Source organism: Dreissena polymorpha, chromosome 5 (assembly GCF_020536995.1).
Source record: "Dreissena polymorpha isolate Duluth1 chromosome 5, UMN_Dpol_1.0, whole genome shotgun sequence".
Lineage (NCBI taxonomy): Eukaryota > Metazoa > Mollusca > Bivalvia > Myida > Dreissenidae > Dreissena > Dreissena polymorpha.
This window is the reverse complement of record NC_068359.1, coordinates 122,685,982-122,712,085: the sequence shown is the minus strand read 5'-3', so window position 1 is coordinate 122,712,085 and position 26,104 is coordinate 122,685,982. Positions and strand designations below refer to the sequence as shown.

General features: G+C 34.6%; 1 protein-coding gene across 1 annotated transcript; it reads left to right on the top strand.

Annotated features, from left to right (window-relative positions):
* The first annotated feature begins 4,768 nt into the window (after positions 1 to 4,768).
* Positions 4,769 to 7,861, top strand: LOC127832149 (uncharacterized). The gene is made up of 2 exons (XM_052357454.1): positions 4,769 to 5,142; positions 6,771 to 7,861. Exons 1-2 carry the CDS (start codon positions 4,860 to 4,862, stop codon positions 6,854 to 6,856), a joined length of 369 nt encoding a protein of 122 aa, XP_052213414.1. The 5' UTR covers positions 4,769 to 4,859; the 3' UTR covers positions 6,857 to 7,861.
* Positions 7,862 to 26,104: the final 18,243 nt, after the last annotated feature.

The following is a 26,104-nucleotide window of genomic DNA, read 5'->3' as shown; positions in this document are numbered from 1 at the left end:
TAAGTGTCGTCCCAGATAGCCAGTGCAGTCCGCACAGGCTAATCAGGGACGCCACTTTCCGTTTTTATGGTATTTTCGTTTAAAGGAAGTCCATTTATACCGAAAATCTGAGTTGAAGCAGAAAGTGCCGTTCCTGATTAGCCTGTGCGGACTGCACAGGCTAATCTGGGACGACACTTTACGCACATAAATTATGCCCAGTTTTCTCAGAACAAGACACATCTATTTTAATTTCAGATTCAATGTACGACATGACCATGTGTCAAATGATGTTTCCACCATCAATGCAACAATTCTGCTTGATGCAAGCGTTCATGGTCTAAGAAGTTCATAACATGAGGTGATCTGTTGAAAGAGTGACTCAGACGTGTGACGTACGCGCGTGATAAAACTGCTTTCTTGCAAATATATTCATTGTATGATAACACTAACAACTGACTCAAAAGACGAGAATGTGTGTTTAAAACCATTTTACTTTTTGTGTTGTTTTATGTTTGTTTAATGTATCTGAAATTGTTATCAATGTTTCTTGATCGACACACAGTTTGTATATGAAAAATAAGAATTCGTTCGCTACTTGTGTCAATGGAATTGCATGATTTCGAACAAAATCACGAAATGGACTATTGTCCAAGATCTTTACGTAGCATAAAGTTATCTGTATTTGTTAGCATCATATTAATAACTCTTATCTTTTATATACATAACATGGAAATATCAATCGCAAATTCAGTTAGATATTTATGTATTATCATGTTTGTACATAAATCAGTAGACATTATATTTATATCAAGTATATTCTAATATCTTAGTATTATTTTGGATATAATAAACGGGTCAAAGGTTGCGTTTGTTTGAATTAAAAAAAATCAGCGATTCTACTTGTGCTAGCCTCGCTTATAATGAGTAATTTTCATATCAAACAGCGGGGATGTTTTAGAGTAATCTTTTAACGGTCAGCATGAAGTAATGTTCATTAGACGAGGCTTATCGGATTAAATAGTTTTAACTAGTTTGAATTGCATTTTGCAAATACACAACGATGATGAAGAGATAATTACAAATATAAGAAGGACAAATACGAGGAAGTCTTATAAAATTACTATGAAGTGTTAATGCTGTTGATGATAGTGATGGCGGTGGAATATACCATGCCCGCTTAAAATCGACGAATGACGTCATTGACGGTTTATACATAGCAAAGTTGTTTTGTAGGTCGCTTTATATGCAAGTATTGATTAAAACTGAATTGTATTATAATACTGTAAATTTGAAGAAATAACACGATACACAACTCGCATGACCCAGTTGACAGTGATCATGCTGTCTTTAAGACTGAAATCTTTCACGGAGTAAAGGGCAACCTTCCCTACAAAGTTCATGTAGTTCGATACCATAATTCAATAAAACGTATGAAAAAACATTACTACCGTTCTTGTCGTTACATTATGCATCAAGACTAACTTCCAGCGCCGTTTGAAACCTTTGTTTACACACATTTCAACTAACTGACATTTTAAACATACGAGTGATTTCATTGGTCTAATGCGGAGGTGTGTCTTTACAACTGGAGATTTCATTCATAAAGACTGCATGATCACTGTCAATTGGGTCATGCGAGTTGTGTATCGTGTAATTTCTTAAAATTTGACCCAGCATTTGTAAAAATATTGCAAGACATATACATTTCCAGAAAGGAAATTCATTTCTGCGTTGAATAAGACCGAGATCGTGAAAATCGCTGCACAATTGATGAAGATATGACTGTTCAAAGCGATGCACCCGTTTTGGGCTGATTTTGGGTTGCATACCTTGTTATATATATAGTTGATAGTGAAATTTTTTTTCCAGAAAAGTTAATTTTTCGTTATAATATGATTATTTATCATTCAAAATGATGTTTTTACTAATTAATATCATAGCCACACGCTAACCACCTGCGGGGCGATCCGGAAATTATAGCCCCGATTAGAAAATTCGTAGCGAATAAAGTCGAGAAATAAAGTGAATATTAATACGTATATAACATTCATCACTTTCTCACTGATATGGTAGGAAAGTTTAGCTGCATTTAAAAACTAAACAAAAGCTATAAATGGTATAAAACGGAAGAATATACTTGTCTCAGAATTGACGTCGACATCATGTTTATCACGTGATTACACCCTCTGTATATGTTGGAGTGAAATCAGAGAAAACAATGTCACGGTGCGAAAAACGCGAGATCACGATGCGTAATCGCGATAGTAGTATCGCGACTCCACATTGCAACCTCGTGTATCCGCATCGTGATGCGAGACCACGATATTTATATATCAATCTGAAATCGTATTATCACCCTAATACATCGTATTCTAGCAAACTCGCCATAGCGCCTTATCGTAATTTGATATACACGCGATTTATATATGGATTGCCTATTTAGATAGGCATTTCAGAAAGTTCCTATAAAGTAATCGATACTCATCGTGTAAAGCTCACATCGTGGAATGGTTGAAATGAGTTTAGTCTCTTAATTGTTAGTAATTCAATAGAATATATCGCTATAACTTTGGCCGCCCATCCATTTGTTTGTCCGTCCGTCTCAATTTGAATTCCGTGCTGTACAATAGCAAAGCTTTACAAACTTCAAATATAAAATCGCATTCAGGTAGAAGAGTGCATTTAACATGTGTAAAACGCATTTAACTTAACGTGATTATTAGAATGAGTTTCCGAGTTTCCTCCCTTTGACGGTTGAGAGAGAATGCCCAAGATAATATTACTGGCGTGTGCGAGACTTGTGGTTCGCTTATGCTAAATCCAATTCCAGTATAGTAAAATTTTTAGTACATTGATGTAACCTTTCCTTTATTTCATTTTTGGCATATTGTCAATTTAAATGATGAAAATGTCTTCTATCAAAAATTGTATTAAAAAACGATGTGTCATGTAAATAAAAAAAATACATTCGCCCAAATGAAGAAACCGTGAAAAGAACGTGGCAAAAGCAGAGTTATTTAATAAACGCACAGTAATAAATAAACGCAATGCAACAATAAGTAGAAGACAGGCACACAATCTACAGGAAATAACAACATAAGACGTGGGTGCGTTAGGAGGATGGCTTTAAACCAGAACACAAAAAGAACTCGTTCGGAATAAACGCTTCTTTCGAAATTGACCATAGAGGAATACACAATATTTTTATGTTATTTAACATAAAAGGAAACGCGGAATTTTGATAGCATGGTTAAAACGCATCTACATAATTTTTCGCCAATGTTTACCACATTTACCAAATTTCTTGTAAATCTGAAAAGCAGAAATTCTCCAACATGCATTTGGGCAGGACATATGATAAGTTGTCTCGATTGCGTTTTCTTTACTTGGATTCCGTTTGCAAGTCGCGTTTATTTTCCCTATGTCGCATAAAACAACGAGATTATCAGCTTGTTAGAACGAACATCAATTATGTTAATCGTGATAAACGTTTCTTGCACCATGACGCATTTAATCAAATACAATTTGAAAAAAAAAACAACATACAATTAAGCTTAACAGAGTAATCTACACTTGCTTAGAGGTTTAAAGGGTCATGCTGGGTAACAAATATGAAAAATCTTAAACCAATATATCCAGGGGTTTGAAAATAATTGAAAATATTTGAGGTAGTACGTATAGCTAGACATATTTCTTAGGAACAAAAAGGGTCATAATTCTAATAAAATGCATGAAAGAGTTACCTTTTCTTGCCAATAAAAAGGGGTCATTATTATCAGCAAGTGTGAAATATCTAAAGTGACTTACAAAACATCTTCGGAGGTATAAAAAACTTAGACAGAGCATATTAGAGCAGCGCTTTTGTTCAACAAAATTTGGGTCCCGAATTCGACCATATCCCCAATGTCAAAAGCATAGATTTTTTCCCAAATTACTGCCCCAAATTTACAATGGTAGGTTTAAAAAGTTATATCTTATTTTTTTTAATATCGTTCGGAATTGATTGTATCATTAGTGTTATCTTTCGAAACACCTGTATAAGTTGGACTAAGTAAGTGTTTGTTTTTATATGTTTTAAATCATATATGAAAAAAAATCAAAATTGTAGACTCATCACATATCGGTTTCAAATAATATATATTCAGTTAAATTATGTTCACGTCCACCATGGACAATCTGGCTTGAAACAACACTCAGTCATTGGAACAGGAACGACGCCGAATTGTTAAATGAATGCCAAACGTACGACAACATTATAAATCCCATTATTTTCCAAAGTGCATTTCCGCATTAAGGTTACAGTGTTGTATGACTGTGTAAACTATAAATATGAAATTGTCTTTTATACTATAAAACTACGTTTATTGCATGAATAGCACGATAGAAACAGTTCTTCGGCGATTTGAATTGGCGTACATTTCTTATTTTCCGAAAATATTTGCATAGGCACGTATAACATTTGCTAAAATAACCATTAACATTTTTAAATTCTTTTCAGTTTCATTTAAACCATGTAATTTGATACTTTTTTATGAGTACGAAAACTGCAAAAGCGTACCTTTAGGCTGCAAAAAAACAACAACATTAAATTAAGGAATTCAGATGTTTATCCGACGTCGCTTTCGCTTTGTTTAGACTGGATCCAATTATAGTCATTTTATGCCTGCATGATGTTGAGACACAAATTTGTGGTCCTGCGTCAGACAGTTACCAGGCGTAAAGAAAGTTATTATCATGTGACCTGCCAACTTGATTTAAGACGTAACGTAAGCAGATAAAACGCAAACTCTTCCGCGCATTAGAAGCTGAACAGTCGAGAACAGAGGGGTTAGGATTTTGTTAAACGTAGCGTGCGTTTATACACCGCAAGCTTGAAAATGAGGGTAGTGGTCGTGTTGTTTGTGATTACGTGTGCCATGGCGGTTACTCATGCTCAGACAAATGATTTAATGCGCTTGATGCTTATGCGGAACATGTTTTCCGAGTCGCCCAGCGGTGGCGGCTCTTCCGGAAGTGCAACCGGCCAAGGAGTGGGTTCATCAGCACCGGGTGGTAGTGTGATTGACCCTCGCTTCGGTGGGTTGGGACAGATTGCAGGTACAAGCAGAGGCGGAAGTAACCCATGGTTACAGATGAGCGCAATGACCGGAAATCTTGGAGGTAAGGGACGCTTAAATAGGTCATTCAAGTATTGTTTTTATTACAGAATCATCATATTTACATATTGACAACACAGTATATAGATGCAAGAACACATGGCGAATTTATTCAGATGAACAAGGGACTGCTATATTAAAATAAATGTAATTTATATTGAACCATTGTATAACAAAAATATAGTTTGTCCGATATTTGAATGCAGTCACACGCATTTACTTTTGACGTTTTAATTAAAATCATGTTACTTTTGGCGATTCAGATAATAATCTCGTACACTGTCGACATATATATAACTCCCGTGTAAAAATCTTGCACTCAGAATTTCAAACATGGATAAAAATAATTAAATACATACTAATATTGTGTTATTTACACGCAATCCGATTCTTTTCAGATATGAAAACATGAAAAAATCGGCCCTGTTAGTTCTTAAAACATATTTTCCAAAAGCTAATACCGACAATAACATTATTACAAATGTATGCATTTGTCCCATACATACATAATGAAAAAAGTTTAGGCCTCGAGTTCTACAATATTATCGAGGGTCTTTCTTTTAATAGCTTTAACATAGGATGAGGATGACAGACAAACATTAATTGAAATTATGTCATTTACAATATAATAAGACAATGGCACAAAACGCAATAATATATTGATTCCGATCGGGATATGAAAGGAATTTCGAAAAAAATCATATTGGCCCGCAAGATACGAATACAAATCAAAACATGTTACTACACATATAAAAAACGTTTCTTATTCTTAGCACTTACAAACAGACGTGTATTGACCAGTGTGTTGATTTCCGTATGCTTCTTGCTGTATTACCGCAACGTGTGATTTATTGCATCACCGGACAATCGGCATCTCGTAAATTTGTCGACAAGGAAAATTGGCACCCGATTTAATTGTAAACCCGGACAATCGGCACCCTATTAAAGGCGATTGAGAAAGCCGGTATAGTTTGTTGGGCTAATTAGTCTAATCCGCTAAATGGCTTGGTAAAATAGAAGATTAATACATCCCGTCAATAAACTGTGTGATCACACTAATTTTACCGTGGAATCGTGATATTCATCACGACACGTAAGGGTTTGGTACGGTTTTTATTGATAAAAATCATTACATGTTTCTTAGCATTAAATCGCGTCCGTGTGTCCAGGTTTGGAATTAAATCGGGTGCCGATTATTCTGTTCGATACATTTACGAGATGTCGATTGTTCCGGGAATGCCAAAAAATAGCAGAGTGCCGATTTTCTGGGTGCTGTTTGTCCTACAATCGGTTGAAAGATATGCTTGCATCACTGCCAATTTATTTCTGTTCTAATTGCGTAAAATGATAATATGAGCCGCGTTGTGAGAAAACTGGGCATAATGCATGTGCGTAAAGTGTCGTCCCAGATTAGCCAGTGCAGTCCGCACAGGCTAATCAGGGACGACACTTTCCGTTTTTATGGTATTTTTCGTTTAAAGGAAGTCCATTTATACCGAAAATCTAGTTGAAGCAGAAAGTGCCGTTCCTGATTAGCCTGTGCGGACTGCACAGGCTAATCTGGGACGACACTTTACGCACATAAATTATGCCCAGTTTTCTCAGAACAAGACACATCTATTTTAATTTCAGATTCAATGTACGACATGACCATGTGTCAAATGATGTTTCCACCATCAATGCAACAATTCTGCTTGATGCAAGCGTTCATGGTCTAAGAAGTTCATAACATGAGGTGATCTGTTGAAAGAGTGACTCAGACGTGTGACGTACGCGCGTGATAAAACTGCTTTCTTGCAAATATATTCATTGTATGATAACACTAACAACTGACTCAAAAGACGAGAATGTGTGTTTAAAACCATTTTACTTTTTGTGTTGTTTTATGTTTGTTTAATGTATCTGAAATTGTTATCAATGTTTCTTGATCGACACACAGTTTGTATATGAAAAATAAGAATTCGTTCGCTACTTGTGTCAATGGAATTGCATGATTTCGAACAAAATCACGAAATGGACTATTGTCCAAGATCTTTACGTAGCATAAAGTTATCTGTATTTGTTAGCATCATATTAATAACTCTTATCTTTTATATACATCAATGATGGAAATATCAATCGCAAATTCAGTTAGATATTTATGTATTATCATGTTTGTACATAAATCAGTAGACATTATATTTATATCAAGTATATTCTAATATCTTAGTATTATTTTGGATATAATAAACGGGTCAAAGGTTGCGTTTGTTTGAATTAAAAAAAATCAGCGATTCTACTTGTGCTAGCCTCGCTTATAATGAGTAATTTTCATATCAAACAGCGGGGATGTTTTAGAGTAATCTTTTAACGGTCAGCATGAAGTAATGTTCATTAGACGAGGCTTATCGGATTAAATAGTTTTAACTAGTTTGAATTGCATTTTGCAAATACACAACGATGATGAAGAGATAATTACAAATATAAGAAGGACAAATACGAGGAAGTCTTATAAAAATTACTATGAAGTGTTAATGCTGTTGATGATAGTGATGGCGGTGGAATATACCATGCCCGCTTAAAATCGACGAATGACGTCATTGACGGTTTATACATAGCAAAGTTGTTTTGTAGGTCGCTTTATATGCAAGTATTGATTAAAACTGAATTGTATTATAATACTGTATAATTGAAGAAAGAAAGAAAATCACTTGTTATTTCTTAAATAAAACATATTCAACATGTCTTACTCTTTTTATGTTATGATACGTTCTGCGTTATTTGGATATAAATCTGGGCAATATTACGGATCCAAAGCTTGCCTTCGTATGCACTGACGCCACTTATTACCCTCTTTACATGGAAAGATTAAGTCCTCCAGCACACAAACCTTTAAAATCATTATTCGCTTACACGTTTTAACAAATATTTAGTGGTTTAAACCGGTTTGTGTATCTAAAGCGACAGTTATTTCAACATAAACCCATTTAAGCCTAGTGGACTCTCCCATCCTTCTAAATTGGATCTATTTATTTCCAAAATTAGGGATGTATAGTATTTTTATTTCTATATTTAGAATATTTCTTACATAAAATCCTTTAAGTAAACAACGCAGAACCAAATGAGACGTCTCATCTGGGTCTACGCTGTTTGCAATGTCCTTTTTTCAGGACGCTAGGCATAAATGGGTTAATAACATATAAACTGGTGCGGTAGAAGAATCAAAACATTACACTTGAGCTAACTAGTATAATTCCTTGTTATACCATGATAGTCTTTTCTTCGAATATAATGTATCACATGTTTCACGTAAGGGCTACTTTTGCAATAATAAACAAAGAATACACGCGTGTAGTATATTTTTTTTTTACTTTTCGGTTAAACTGCCTTTGTTTGACAAAAAAAACTACAGAACTGGAAGTAGAGCGCGTAGCAAAGATCTTGGTTTGCAAACATCGCATTTAGCACATACCTGGTATCACATGCAGCTAACACCTGGTAGCAAATAAAGCTCAAACATGTTATCACACGAAGCTCAGACCTGGTATCGATTGAAGCTCAGACCTAGTATCCCATGTAGCTCAGACCTCGTATCACATGTAGCTCAGACCTGGTATCCCATGTAGCTCAGACCTCGTATCACATGTAGCTCAGACCTGGTATCCCATGTAGCTCAGACCTGGTATCCCATGTAGCTCAGACCTCGTATCACATGTAGCTCAGACCTGGTATCCCATGTAGCTCAGACCTGGTATTGCATGATGCTCAGACCTGGTATCCCATGTAGCTCAGACCTGGTATCCCATGTAGCTCAGACCTGGTATCACATGTAGCTCAGACCTGGTATTGCATGATGCTCAGACCTGGTATCCCAGGTAGCTCAGACCTGGTATTGCATGATGCTCAGACCTGGTATCAAATGAAGCTCGGACCTGGTATCACATGAAGCTCAGACCTGGTATCACATGTAGCTCAGACCTGGTATCACATGAAGTTCAGACCTAGTATCACATGTAGCCCAGACCTGGTATCACATGAAGCTCAGACCTGGTATCACATGTAGCTCAGACCTGGTATCACATGAAGTTCAGACCTGGTATCACACGCAGCTCAGACCTGGTTTGACACGAATCTCAGACATGATATCACACGAAGCTCAGACCTGGTATCACACGCAGCCCAAACCTGGTATCACATGAAGTTCAGACATGGTATCACATATAGCTCAGACATGGTATCACATTAAGTCCAGACTTGGTATCACATGTAACTCAGACCTGGTATCACATGTAATTTAAACCTGGTATCACATGTACCTCAGTCCTGGTATCATATGTTACTCAGTCTTGGTGTTGACAGTCTTCAAACTCGCCAAAAGGCCACAAGTTTAACCCATTCATGCCTAGCGTCCTGAAAAAAAGGACATTGCAAACAGCGTAAACCCAGATGAGACGCCGCATGATGCGGCGTCTCATCTGGGTCTACGCTGTTTGCTTAAAGGAATTTCTGTAAGAATTGTTCTAAATATAAAAATAAATATACTAGACATCCCTAATTTTGGAAATAAATTGATCCAACTTAGAAGGATGGGAGAGTCCACTGGGAATAAATGGGTTAAAGCAGTTGCATCAAAGCATCATCAAAACTTGAGTATTATACAATAAAATAAATCATTGACTACGTCTAAAATCTGTGACAAAATATCACGTGGCGTGAAGCATAACCGTGTAGTACAAATCGAATTATGAACAATAACACATGTTTGTTAACTAAATTAATTCTGAAATATATTTCCAATTATCTTAAGCAGCAAAAAATCTGTCTTTTATGCACTAGTTGAAAACCTAAAGAAAAAATGTAATAAAAAGTAGTTTGTAATTAAGCCCCATGTACCGTCGTATTTGCATAAATTACACTTAAAAGGGGGAACCCCACGTGATCATGCATAGTGATATACATAAGCAGTTATCAAATAATAAAAAATGATCGGGAGGGCAAAGTTTATCAAAATATAATGCAATGTGTATGTAAAGGGAAATAACTCTAACAAACAGAGAAAACCAATTGCATCCTACGTGTGTTCACAGTTAACATTTGAGTTGGCTGTATTAAAACGCCTTATATTATAGAACGTTGTCTAACCATGAAATATGAGGCGTGCAGTGTGTTGGTGTTAAAATATAACGTCCACGCATGCTGCTTATTAAGCTGATCGATACCCAGATGCAGGATCAACGGGGTTCACAGATGATTACACACGGGCTGGACAGAATGAAAACACACCGTTATGAACTTTAATATCTCAAAGTTATTAAAATATGTTTCCAAAAATCTTTAGTGCATAAAAGACAGGTTTTGTTTAAAGTTTGCATGTGCCGATATCATAAGATTTACGAATACACTATTGAATACCTTTGAAATCGGTGCCAAAATTTTACGTTGCGCGCAGCATAACCTTGTTAATGAATCGTGTATACATCGAATTTTTGGCCAAGAACACAGGCGTATCAAATAAAGAAATTCTAATGTATATCAAATTGCCATTAGCAACATAAAAATCTATTTTATGCACGACCTGAAATTTTTCAGAAACATTAAAAAACAAAACAAAGTCAACAGGCATAGCTTACCGGTGTTTTTGCATCCATTAACATCTATTTGTGAACCCTATAAAGTCACGTGATCCTGTACCCCGATCCCTCTCTGTGAACACTTTACGAGAGCACTTAATTTTAAAATAATACGTTACAATGTTGGAACTAACAACGCTATATATACAATAAACAGCCTACTTGTACAATGTGCTCAGTATAGGGTCACTCAATGATTCGCTTTGGCGACCACTGAATTACAAGGGCGATCCACAGGTGGTTAGCGTGTGGCAATGATATTAATTAGTGAAAACATCATTTTGAATGATAAATAATCATATTATAACGAAAAATTAACTTTTCTGGAAAAAAAATTTCACTATCAAATATATATATAACAAGGTATGCAACTCAAAATCAGCCCAAAACGGGGTGCATCGCTTTGAACAGTCATATCTTCATCAATTGTGCAGCGATTTTCATGATCTCGGTCTTATTCAACGCAGAAATGAATTTCCTTTCTGGAAATGTATATGTCTTGCAATATTTTTACAAATGCTGGGTCAAATTTTAAGAAATAACACGATACACAACTCGCATGACCCAGTTGACAGTGATCATGCTGTCTTTAAGACTGAAATCTTCACGGAGTAAAGGGCAACTTCCCTACAAAGTTCATGTAGTTCGATACCATAATTCAATAAAACGTATGAAAAAACATTACTACCGTTCTTGTCGTTACATTATGCATCAAGACTAACTTCCAGCGCCGTTTGAAACCTTTGTTTACACACATTTCAACTAACTGACATTTTAAACATACGAGTGATTTCATTGGTCTAATGCGGAGGTGTGTCTTTACAACTGGAGATTTCATTCATAAAGACTGCATGATCACTGTCAATTGGGTCATGCGAGTTGTGTATCGTGTAATTTCTTAAAATTTGACCCAGCATTTGTAAAAATATTGCAAGACATATACATTTCCAGAAAGGAAATTCATTTCTGCGTTGAATAAGACCGAGATCGTGAAAATCGCTGCACAATTGATGAAGATATGACTGTTCAAAGCGATGCACCCCGTTTTGGGCTGATTTTGGGTTGCATACCTTGTTATATATATAGTTGATAGTGAAATTTTTTTTCCAGAAAAGTTAATTTTTCGTTATAATATGATTATTTATCATTCAAAATGATGTTTTTACTAATTAATATCATAGCCACACGCTAACCACCTGCGGGGCGATCCGGAAATTATAGCCCCGATTAGAAAATTCGTAGCGAATAAAGTCGAGAAATAAAGTGAATATTAATACGTATATAACATTCATCACTTTCTCACTGATATGGTAGGAAAGTTTAGCTGCATTTAAAAACTAAACAAAAGCTATAAATGGTATAAAACGGAAGAATATACTTGTCTCAGAATTGACGTCGACATCATGTTTATCACGTGATTACACCCTCTGTATATGTTGGAGTGAAATCAGAGAAAACAATGTCACGGTGCGAAAACGCGAGATCACGATGCGTAATCGCGATAGTAGTATCGCGACTCCACATTGCAACCTCGTGTATCCGCATCGTGATGCGAGACCACGATATTTATATATCAATCTGAAATCGTATTATCACCCTAATACATCGTATTCTAGCAAACTCGCCATAGCGCCTTATCGTAATTTGATATACACGCGATTTATATATGGATTGCCTATTTAGATAGGCATTTCAGAAAGTTCCTATAAAGTAATCGATACTCATCGTGTAAAGCTCACATCGTGGAATGGTTGAAATGAGTTTAGTCTCTTAATTGTTAGTAATTCAATAGAATATATCGCTATAACTTTGGCCGCCCATCCATTTGTTTGTCCGTCCGTCTCAATTTGAATTCCGTGCTGTACAATAGCAAAGCTTTACAAACTTCAAATATAAAATCGCATTCAGGTAGAAGAGTGCATTTAACATGTGTAAAACGCATTTAACTTAACGTGATTATTAGAATGAGTTTCCGAGTTTCCTCCCTTTGACGGTTGAGAGAGAATGCCCAAGATAATATTACTGGCGTGTGCGAGACTTGTGGTTCGCTTATGCTAAATCCAATTCCAGTATAGTAAAATTTTTAGTACATTGATGTAACCTTTCCTTTATTTCATTTTTGGCATATTGTCAATTTAAATGATGAAAATGTCTTCTATCAAAAATTGTATTAAAAAACGATGTGTCATGTAAATAAAAAAAATACATTCGCCCAAATGAAGAAACCGTGAAAAGAACGTGGCAAAAGCAGAGTTATTTAATAAACGCACAGTAATAAATAAACGCAATGCAACAATAAGTAGAAGACAGGCACACAATCTACAGGAAATAACAACATAAGACGTGGGTGCGTTAGGAGGATGGCTTTAAACCAGAACACAAAAAGAACTCGTTCGGAATAAACGCTTCTTTCGAAATTGACCATAGAGGAATACACAATATTTTTATGTTATTTAACATAAAAGGAAACGCGGAATTTTGATAGCATGGTTAAAACGCATCTACATAATTTTTCGCCAATGTTTACCACATTTACCAAATTTCTTGTAAATCTGAAAAGCAGAAATTCTCCAACATGCATTTGGGCAGGACATATGATAAGTTGTCTCGATTGCGTTTTCTTTACTTGGATTCCGTTTGCAAGTCGCGTTTATTTTCCCTATGTCGCATAAAACAACGAGATTATCAGCTTGTTTAGAACGAACATCAATTATGTTAATCGTGATAAACGTTTCTTGCACCATGACGCATTTAATCAAATACAATTTGAAAAAAAAAACAACATACAATTAAGCTTAACAGAGTAATCTACACTTGCTTAGAGGTTTAAAGGGTCATGCTGGGTAACAAATATGAAAAATCTTAAACCAATATATCCAGGGGTTTGAAAATAATTGAAAATATTTGAGGTAGTACGTATAGCTAGACATATTTCTTAGGAACAAAAAGGGTCATAATTCTAATAAAATGCATGAAAGAGTTACCTTTTCTTGCCAATAAAAAGGGGTCATTATTATCAGCAAGTGTGAAATATCTAAAGTGACTTACAAAACATCTTCGGAGGTATAAAAAACTTAGACAGAGCATAATGCCTATGTCAACGCATAGGTGAGAGAAATAGCTCTCCTTATCTTTTGAAAAGTCGAGGTACAAATTTACAAGATTTTACATAAAGGATGGCTAACAAAATGGTTTACAAAAGTTCAACATGACAATTTATTTTCATAAATTATAGCATTTATTCTTAAATATAAGAACATCTAAACAAGGCAACAACAAAATGGTTAATAAAATGGTTTTACACAAGTTAAACATGCTTATATATTTTATGCGAGGTGATTTTTCAATGCGTTTCAATGCTTCCAAATAATGTCTGGCAATCAGTTTGGGATCGTTGTTAGTGTCAGAAAACTTAAACCAGATATGTTCCAGCTCAAACCATCTATCGCTCCGTGTATACAAAATTCAAACGGCTTCAACTTATCATAACCATCTTCATGCCAAATGTTGTTTGGTCCTTTTACACAATAGAGACGTCTTTTAAGTCGATGTGCATTTCTCATTTTGGCTTACATGCATATTATGATTAACCTTCAGCCGGCGCCATATCGTCCAATAGCCGACCGACTGTCCGCTATAATGCATTTCCATGCTAATTATGTGAACAACGCTTTTTAAGTGCGCTTGCAGATGTACACCTCGACGCTTCAGGTTTATCTCCTACAAGATTATTTTCAGTTGACGTAGTGACAATAAAATACCATGCTCAAGTAGCAAAAATCCAAGAACTTCGATGTTATGAAACCTTGCTTGAAATATACTTTAATGAGTGTCGCTTTTTCATTATTCTGAGACGACAAAGGCAGATAGGCTGGCACCACACCAACTGTTGTCTCCAACAGAGTGCACTGAAAACAACATACAAATAAAAAAATATATATCCTCACACAACCGTCTTTGCTCGCTCGCCGTCTTCAAGTGCGGTCTATTTAAATAATTTCACAATTAAGAAGTCACAAGACACAAGTCCTAACTCGCAAGTCAAAACTCACAAGTCAATAGTGTGAAGTCAAAAGGGCACTCCAGCGCTTCCATACATAATGAACAACAAATGTAAAAAAAAAACAATCGTCGGGAAAAATAACCTTGCAAAAAGCGAGAAAGCCAACTGTGCAGCTAAGCATTCCAATGAGATGAATAATTTTAAATTGTGTTAAACATATTTGCATTTTAAGTGCAAAAATATTAGTTGCTAATAATAAATGAACGATTTAACTTCTCATAGAATTGTATATGCCATCTTCGCCAATTAAATAAATTGTATTAAAAAATGTTTAACTATACAATATAAAATCTGTCAAATATTGTAATGGCTTATTTAGAACAATTTTCGAGATACTGTTCGCTTTTCAATTCAATCCTTAACAAAAAAGCAAACAGTATCTTTATCAAATGCAAGTTATATAGTTTCATGTAAACATTTGTTGTTGTTGTTGTAGTTGTTGTTGTTGTTGTTGTTGTTGTTATATAGCCATGTCTCTTTAACGCCAAATACCAAATACTTATGTAGTAGATTTCATGTTGAAGCTTTTTTTTCATAAAGATTTTTAAATGTAATGACCGTCAGAATAATTTAAAGTAACTTATTAAAATGGACTTGTTCACAGATCGTGTAAATAACAACTTTCTTATCCAAGATTTAAAAAAAACATACACCAGGGAGAAAATAACAATAATAACGTTTACGTCTATTCCGTTTTAAGGGTAATCATCCTTAGAAATTCTTTACATTATAAAGCGTTTAAATCTCCGACCGAGTGAATAATTTGCCATGTTGCTGTAATTTTTTTTATATTTTGTGACGATTCCAATATAGTTTATTAAAGTAATACATGCATTACCTAATGAGACAGCCTGGATTGTCGAGTTCATAAAGCTTTCTCATCCAAAATCTTAGTGTCCCAAGACAAATTAGGGTAAACGTGTTTCCTTTTGTTCATATTAAAATCATTTTCTTGTGTGTGTTTTTTGTAATGCAGCTCTAAAGTCCTGATGTTTACATTAATCAATTTTAAACATTAAATGACGGACTTTGAAAAATGTTACCTGCTACCTTCAACACCAACGTGAGCTCTTCCAAAACTGCATTGACTTCATGAAAGATTTAAACCGCCTGTGGCATCATGGCTTATAAAGATTCAGAGAGGGTTCGAATTTTATTCGAAATTCAAGACAGCAAAGACTTTATTACTGTTTACACATACACGATGTGACTCACACGTGCCCTCAGGTCAAAACTAGCAGAGCGCTAGTAGAAGTGTTTTATTAAATGGTTTTATTTAAACAAATTGTGGATCTTTTGTGTGTCAAAAGTGTACATTTGATTTATATATACGTGTTTTGTCTTTCATAAATTCTTTACTAACACATATAAGCATTTTCGATATTCGCTATATTCCAGTAAGCCAAAATTCATTTCGGCATAACCAATTGATGACTTCCGGTTAAACGTAAACATTTATTCTTCTTGCGCAATAACGAAAATAATCAACTTCGGTGAATACAGTATGTATCAAAATGTCTTTTATTGTCAGATAATGTATAATAGGTTACCTAAATTATATTGATTTTGGTGTATATGCTCTCAAGTAATTGTCTTTCGATAGTTTTTCAGCCGAATTTGATTGTTAAGTGGTACAGTAGTGGGTGGGGTCGAAATAACACATTTTCATTATTCGTTTAAAATTTAAGGACAACGATTGATGCACAAATGTTTTGTTTCAGATGCCATTTTGGCATCCTACAAATATGCCTAATTGTCATGGACGAATGGCATGATGGTCCTGTTGACCAAGACTTTCATGTCCAAGGCAAGTGTATACTTAAACTAATTCCAGCAATTAATCTAAACACCTTATTATAAGATTCTAGAACGTATGCCTCTATGCTGATAATATATCAAATTAACCAAATGCTACATGTTGGAATACTGAATTAAGTGTGCATTGTTCAAAATAATTTATTTTGAGCCAGGGACATATGTTAAAGTTTTATCTATTTTCTTTTTTAATAAACATATTTTATGTTAAAATATAATATTTACTTCATATTCACTTACCCGGTATTGTACAGTTTTAAATATCATAAATCATATCTTTGCTTTAAATTGTTATTTGTACACAATTTTTGTATAAATAAACGACAAAACAGTAAAAGCACTCCAGTTAAAATGTGCTATTCTTCTGTTGTTTTCAGACTTGACAAGGATACGTTGAACGATTTGTTACTGGCTATAAGGTTCGAAGCTTTGTAAGAAGTACATGGACACCATCAAACATCACGGAAGGTGTCGTTATGCAGCCAGCCAAGTGGCAGACAGGGACTCTGGTATTAATTGGAAGCTTTTTTATCTCAAAAAAATATATAAAACAAACCATTTTATATTTATTTTTGCATAATAAAAACAAAGTGTATGTATTATCATAAGTGTAAACATGTATTTATGTTTTTTGCTTCTTTGTTATTACTGTTATTGATGAGATACATATGCAATCTGATTATGCATGTTAATAAAACAGTGGTTCCATTAACAAACAAGAAATATTTTTGAATTTGTATCACCCGCAATTAAAATTTTGTGTATGGATGGGTGCAAATTCCTTGATGTATGGTAGAATCCTCACAAAACATGGAGTTTCATGTAGAAATCTTCTATAGTATCTGACATAGGGTCCTGAAAAGTTACATCATAAACAAACAACAACGGGAAATAACTCTGATTTAAGAAAGTGAAGGGGTTATGGTTCTTGTGCACTACAATTCTCCTCATTGAAAAGTTTGTGACATACGGATGGACAGACGACGCCAATTCTATATCCCTCCTCCTATGGCGGAGGATAAAATATAAACCCAATGATGCTTGTTTGTGGTCTTTTAATTTAAGTTTCTTTAGTTTCCAATAACATGCTCACATGGGTTTCTTTAATATATCAAAATAAACACTACATAAATAATTTCATTAAATAATAGTAAGCATACAAATTTCACATGTTAAATACGATAGTAATTCAGTATCAACTTCATTAAGAAGTACAGCAGTATCCACAAAGTAAGTTTAACTTGTCAATTTTTGAATTTGCAAATCTTGCTATACAAACATATAAAAGCATCAATTAACACTTAACAAGTTATCATACAAATGTCTTTAATATGGGGTTTACTATACCAATAAAAACATATTAAATTGCACTACTGGTAATACATGAATAAATTTAAAATGAAACCTGAATATCTGAAAATACCTTAAGATGCTTAATGAAAATACTCAACAGCCTCAGTCATAAAAGGGGGCTGCAAGATCTTATTACCACTGCACCAAGAAATAAACATGAAATGTTGTTCGATTTGTTGAATTGTCAAAATGTTTAATGATATTTTTATTTTTTAATTCAATCTTTACTTTGATTTTTTTCTTTCACTGCAATACTTGAAAAATCATGTAATTCCACAAAACAGTTATGTAGTTTGTCAAGGCTGGTCCATTAAAAAGAGTTAAAAGAACATTACTCCGTGACACTTTTTAACATTTTTTATTTCTGTAAACTGTTCATTTTATTTCAAGATATCACTTCAAGTCAAAAAGAATATGTTTTCATTAAACGGTGCCTGGATAATTTTATTTTATGTACTTGCTCAAAGACATATAATAATTAAATGTTATTCATGAATTCAAAAATGTGCAATCATTAAATCTTAACACCATCTAGAAAGTTTAAAAAAGATATGAACTGAAAAAATATTATGGTACATATTATTTTTGTATTTTGATACTATAACTCTTCTGTGCCTTATGAATGTTATATTTGGCTTTGGTTTACTTCGGTGATTGTTCATATCCAATGTTTTTACTGTATTAATGTTGCAAGGGAGACAAAATCATTATCAGAATGGTAGTAAGTAATTTTGCTTCAAACATAGATATTCCCTGCTTGGCATGGATATATATCGTAATATAAAGTGACATTAAATATATATATATATATATATATATATATATATATATATATATATATATATATATATATATATATATATATATATATATATATATATTATTTAAAATAGAATTTAAAAATACTGCGTTTTAATGCGACCTAAATACAACGTTGCACATTTTTATTAAAATTAATGGATGCCGCGTAGGGACAACGTTAATTAAAATTTCTTACATCTCTTAAATATCTTTAAAAAAATACACGTGTTTTATATTAACAAATAAATGCAAACAACGCATCTATTTTGCATGTATTTTTGTTGTTGTTTATGGATGTCTATCATAGGCCCTAAGTACCATCCCTACCACATATAGAGCGCGAAGCGCGACACGTATTATTGATTGTAACAATGAGTTGTGATTTTTTTTTTAAATCAGAGTTTATTTACAGGTCCTACCGGCCTCTTCACGAGGTCTTTGAGGTTCGACCTGATGAGTTGTGATAAAGGAAGCAGCCGCTTATCAAGGAGGAGCTGTGTCCCATCAACCCGTTTCCCTAGAGTCAAGCACTCCTCGGATTTTTTTTTAAACCACATATAGAGCGCGAAGCGCGACACGTATTACTATCCAGGTGGTATGGACCCTTTGGTATGGACTTTTTTAGGTGACACTATCAATGCGCATTTTGTGAGATGAAGCAGATCTTTTTAAAACCTTCACAGTTCTGTTCCATTAATGAAAAGTGCACACGGATGCCAGTAAAAAAAGGAAACCAATGTTAATAAAATTAACTATGGAATATTTTGGGGGTTACAACACAAACTCATAGATAATGGTTATTTGGGGGTTATAACACAACATCATAGATAATGGTTATTTGGGGGTTATAACACAAAATCATAGATAATGGTTATACCAGTATCTTTTTCTATTTTGATTAAAATAATCGGCCAATATATTAATATTTACAGTAGAAAAAAAATCGTCCCATGTAACTTCATTGAGTGCCTTTTACACTGAAATTACCGACGCCCTTTGATGCTTTGCATTAATACTTATCTTGTGTGATTTTCATATCCATTAACTGGTCCACGTGCAGTTACTTCCCTTAGTAATGGCTAGATTCAACGAAGTTATTATGAACTTTGTTCATAACTCCAGCCTTCGACGACTTCAAGCATAAATGGGGAACTGAATAAGCATCAGTTTCCTCAGGATAAAGGTAATTAATATTTTAATCCTATTGTCAAATTATACCATCTGAACTTTCTTTGCAACAGCTTTATTTTATTGGCAACCTCAATGAAGTAAAGGTTATTTACTGAACACTTTCAAAAGACTATACTGTAAGTGTTTATGTACCTTAGTTTAGTTTTAAACCTATTTATGTTAGCTCGATTCCAAAGAAAGTAATTCCTACTTATTTGAAATGCTCTCGAGTCCGTTTCCGATTATGTACCTTCAACGTCCCTGCTGTATGCTTGAAATACTTCAGTGACAATATGTTGGCAGTATTTATTTTTTTTTTGAAAATTTAGTTGAAACGAAATAAGATTATCGATAGATCTGTACGAAACTGTCAAAAGAAATATCTTTGAAAACAATGACTCATTCTGACGATATGTTAATCCGCCACGACCAGTACATTCCAATATAATTCATCATTTCTTACTTTGCGCGGCTGCATTTTAAATTTGCATCAATCCACTGTTTAAACACATTTTGAATCGAAAACTGCCTCGTCATTTCTGTTGATGACAGAGTGAATTATATGTAAAACACAACCTTCAACTGTATGACTTCATATGAAATAATCGAATTATTTTGTCGATGTCGAATGAACAAGACATACTGTTTTTGATTTTATTCAATGTTATTTAAATTTATTTTGGTTGGGGGAATTGTCTATGCAATAATAGCGAAAATACACATTTTCTCTGACATGATCATCTGGGGGTGCTCTCTTAATCCGTTCCTGCCTTCGTGCTGCTAATTCGGGCAGGAACGGATTTTTCGAGCGCCCGTAGATGATCATGCCCTCGAAGACGTGTATTATCCCAATATTGTAAGCTTTATTGCTGCATAAATATTGTTGTTGTTTGTTGTTGTTTGTTGTTGGTGTTATTGTATTGGGAGGGTGGGGTCACTCCTATAACGGCGGTCATTGTTCACCTACTCACACTTTTCACCCGTTGATCAGTATTTATTGCTTTATTTAGTGGCAGCTGCCCCACCTACTCACACTTTCATCCGTTGATCAGTATTTATTGCTTTATTTAGTGGCAGCTGCCCCACCTACTCACACTTTCATCCGTTGATCAGTATTTATTGCTTTATTTAGTGGCAGCTGCCCCACCTACTCACACTTTCATCCGTTGATCAGTATTTATTGCTTTATTTAGTGGCAGCTGCCCCACCTACTCACACTTTCATCCGTTGATCAGTATTTATTGCTTTATTTAGTGGCAGCTGCCCCACCTACTCACACTTTCATCCGTTGATCAGTATTTATTGCTTTATTTAGTGGCAGCTGCCCCACCTACTCACACTTTCATCCGTTGATCAGTATTTATTGCTTTATTTAGTGGCAGCTGCCCCACCTACTCACACTTTCACCCGTTGATCAGTATTTATTGCTTTATTTAGTGGCAGCTGCCCCACCTACTCACACTTTCACCCGTTGATCAGTATTTATTGCTTTATTTAGTGGCAGCTGCCCAAAAATTAAGGTAAGGGCATAATGGCCGTAGTAAAAAGATAAATCTCATATATGGACGATTCAGTAATCTAACCACACCCTTCACGTTTTTTATTCCAGCGTTTTTCAGAAGGATCTAGCCGACACCTATTCTGATAGCATTCACGATGCTTTCTGCGTAAGGTATATCTGCTTACCGAAAAGGTACACAACTGGGAGCAATATTTTAGTTTCACTTAAAAGTACGGATTAAACCGAGATGAAGTTCACAGAACTGAAATCGAATGACCCGACACACATAAACCTGAAATAGACCACAAATCTAAAATGATTAACGAAACAATGTATCTATTAAAAATACACATGCGTATTTCATGTATTTCATGTATTACGAAAGACCTCGGGCACTGTTTATTAAGTCTACATATTTGAGTCGCGTTCTGAAAAAAACTGGGCTTTATGCATGTGCGTAAAGTGTCGTCCCATATTAGCCTGTGAAGTCCGCACAGGCTAATCAGGGGCGACACTTTACGCTTTTATGGTATTTTTAGTTTGAAGGAAGCCCCTCCTTACCGAAAATCAAGTTTAGACGGCACAGGCTCATCTGGGATGACACTTTGCGCACAGGCATTATGCCCAGTTTTCTCAGAACGCGACATATTTTATCACCCTACTGTACTAATGAATCTTACGTATATCACTAATGTCAGTCTTATCGAGTTATTGTTAATACATACACGTATGTAAATGATGTTTGAACACTGTTCATTGTATTTTGTGTTTATGTTTGCTATGTACTGATCCACTTTAACTATTCTTTGTTTACTTGTATGTTAATGGTCAAAAGGGTTTTGTCGATGTTCCAATAAAATCTTGAAACTTTATGTTATTGACTATATATATATATATATATATATATATATATATATATATATATATATATATATATATATATATATATATATATATATATATATATATATATATATATATATATATATATATATATATATATATATATATATATATTCGTATATTCATGTTGGTTAACGTTAATAAATTTATATATAATTGTAAGTTGTATCGTTTTTTTTGTTATAAAGATATTTTAAACATATTAATATAACAATGCCCCACTAGTTATCGCGTCATTAAAACGTTAATTAAAAAATATGGTTTAATATATAATAAACCATATTGTAAACTTCCTATAGACATTCAACAATGGAGAAGCTGACGTCAGGCTATCAAATAACTTAATTTTATAGCGCAAATCTTTGTTTTTCAGTGGCTAATAGCGAAATGACGCCTTTGCGCCAACGTTGACGAAACTGGGTTTGGCATATATTCTTACGTAGCGTATTGAAGTCCATTGTAATCATTATATTGTTCAAATTTCAGCTTATATCGTCTTTGTGTTGTTTAACGCAAATTGGGCGTAGTTTTCGAGAACGTTTTACTCCAACAAAATGAAAAAAACATGCTAGCAAATTATCAAACAGAAAAGGGTAACAAACAAAAATTCCCTTGAAAATAAAAATGAATACCACATTTTTGAAGCGCTTAAAATAGCCGCTCCACTAACCTAACGTCAAAAAACTAGTTATCTATGTGTTGGAGTACATAGTTGGCCATAAAATGGTGTCAGAAACAATGGTTCTTTTGATCATTGTCAGCCGCGATAAAAATGATTTACGAGCAGCTGTGCGTTATTGGACAATAATAACGTCCCAACACTTTATGCAGACAGGTAAGAAACTCCTTTTTGGTTACTCCTGCCTGCTTGACCCCTTCTGTGGTCACGTTGCAACAATTTAGATCAATTAACAGTTTATACAATGAAAACAGAGCGTGCAACGTTCATTGATCAGTTGAGAGAAACAATGAATGGGAGATGAGACATCTGTTTTCTAAAGATTTATAGACCTTTGTTGTTGTTTTTTCATTGATAATTCTGTTTCATTATTTTATTGCTTGCGGTTACTTATTGAGAACAAGACATCAATCTTAAAATGATAACTCATCATTTCATTTTGCGGAAGGAGTGGTTGATTAATTGTGGTATCGCCGTTTACACATCTGTTGCATGCAAATGTCGAACATGTTATGTACAGAATTGAACTAGATGTCTATTGCACCAATTTTTTTTTAAATAACAACCGTTGCAATGGTCAATGCAAACTCGTATTAAGTATTTAAGTGACAATAGTTATATGTATGTACACAACAAAATATATGTTTTGAATAAAAAACAGTAACAACATTCGCGCAATATAAGATTAGTCCACGATATGTATTCTTTAAAGCCCATTTCAACATCTTCTTTTCGAATGAAGTTAATCTCACTATCAAATAGAAATCAAAGCGCTGAAGGAACTAAAGTTGTTCGCTATTGCATAATCTCAGACGCAAATCAGTTTTCAAAATTATGTTATAGCTTTTTATATCGCAAGTTTGAAATGAAAACAACCCAAATTTATATTAAAAAAGTGTTTCTTAAAGCACAGGTCGAGATGTGTGTTCACTGTTTATTCTCTTATTTTTGTTATAAAGATAACTTAGACAAAATGACAACAATATTTTTCTTTTTTCCATGACGAAGTTCTAGAAATACGTTAAAATTCGTTAATGCAAGAATGAACTCTTATGTACATTCTCCTTCGTTTGTGCGTATACGATTTGACGTTAGCAGTAAACTAGATTTATAAATAACATTTTCTTGTCGTTTTTTTATTTGCTGATGCACGTCAGCTTTCTGTCAAGTTATTCGAAAATGACGAGAATATTAATCCCATAAAGCATCGAGCGAGCAAGCAGTTAATTTCATAGAAATGGTAGTAGAAGTAGTAGTAGAAGTTGACCTTTTCTCTAAAATAAGATTGTTAGCCAACCTTTTACATATTATCAAAGCGCTGAAGGCACTAAATTTGTTCGCTGTTGTATAATCTTTGACGCAACTCAGTTTTCAAAATTATGTTATAGCTTTTTATATCGCCAGTTTGAAATGACCACAACCAATTCAAATTTATAAAGAGTGTGTCTTAAAGCACATGTCGAGATGGGTTGTTTGTGGTTTTTTTTTCAAATCATTGATACAGCTAATCAGTGTGCACAGGCTAATCTTATTTGACAGATAAGATGAGATAGTTTACCTATTAAAACATATATAAAGTAACTTTAAAACATAGTACATAAATGCCACTCACAATTGAGTTATAAGAGACCGGACATATTATAAAAATACAGTTGAACATCAATAGCTAAAACTTTATGAACATATTTCACTTCGTCAAATCAGAATGTGGCTCAAGTTTTCAACTCCAAATATCGGTTTTAGTTAATGCAAAATAAATAAGAGTAAGATAAATCTTAGATCTAATTGGTATGGGTATTATAAAGATCATTTTGCATTAAGCCCCGCTTTCCCTGAAAGCAGCGAATATGTACAGATTTCAATGATAAACACTAGACTGGCCAACGTTGTCTTACAATACTTTTGATTTTGAATACATACACACTATGAAGTGTACCAGTGGGAACAATAGACAGTCAGATGCGTTCGTTTGAGCAGATGCTTTTGCATTCGTCGTCTGCTTAATTTTACTGCAGTTAACCACACAGGCAGTCACGGGTTACGGTTCCTAGCGTTGTTAAGCACATACTGATTTGCATAATCGCCTCTACATTAATGTGAGCTAACGCTCACAAATAAAAAACGATCTTAATGCAAGACAATTCATTTCTTAAAACCAACGATACTGCATTTATTGAGATTCGACCGATATTGACGATGAATTTTACTTTATAGTTTTTCCCCGGCGTTTGAAAACATAAGAAACAATACATAATGACATGTAATTATAAAAGGCCATAAACAGAACCAGTACAAGTAGGGTATGCCTTATTGTAAAAGAATCACTTAAAATACGAACATCTGTTCTAAATGCAGGAATTATTTAATTGTTCATCCCCTTTTTATTTGTTTTTATAAGTTTGTGGCAAATGATTTGCAAATATGTATAAAACTGTGTTTATATCACATTATTTTCGTCCGTACGTACGTCTGTCTGTCCGCCCGTCCGTCCGTCTGTCTGTCCTTCTGCCTGTCTGTCTGTCTGTCTGTCTGTCTGTCTGTCTGTCTGTCTGTCTGTCTGTCTGTCTGTCTGTCTGTCTGTCTGTCTGTCTGTCTGTCTGTCTGTCTGTCTGTCTGTCTGTCTGTCTGTCTGTCTGTCTGTCTGTCTGTCTGTCTGTCTGTCTGTCTGTCTGTCGGTCGGTCCGTCCGTCCGTCCGTCCGTCCGTCCGTCTGTCCGTCCGTCCGTCCGTCCGTCCGTCCGTGTGTCTGTCTGTCTGTCTGTCTGTCTGTCTGTCTGTCTGTCTGTCTGTCTGTCTGTCTGTCTGTCTGTCTGTCTGTCTGTCTGTCTGTCTGCCCGCCGGTCGTCCGTCCTTCCATCGGTCCGTCTGTATGTCTTTATGTCTGTATGTCTGTCTTTGTTTGCATATGTTTGTTCACCTCACACAACCTGACATTGGTTAAACAGATTTAATAGCGCGCGAAATCAAGATACAGTTGGCCGTCAGCATATTTCTGAATTTTAAGACACACTTTTTAAAAAAGCAAGTAAGATTTATCTGTGGAACATTTTAATCAATCTGTACCCTTGCACAA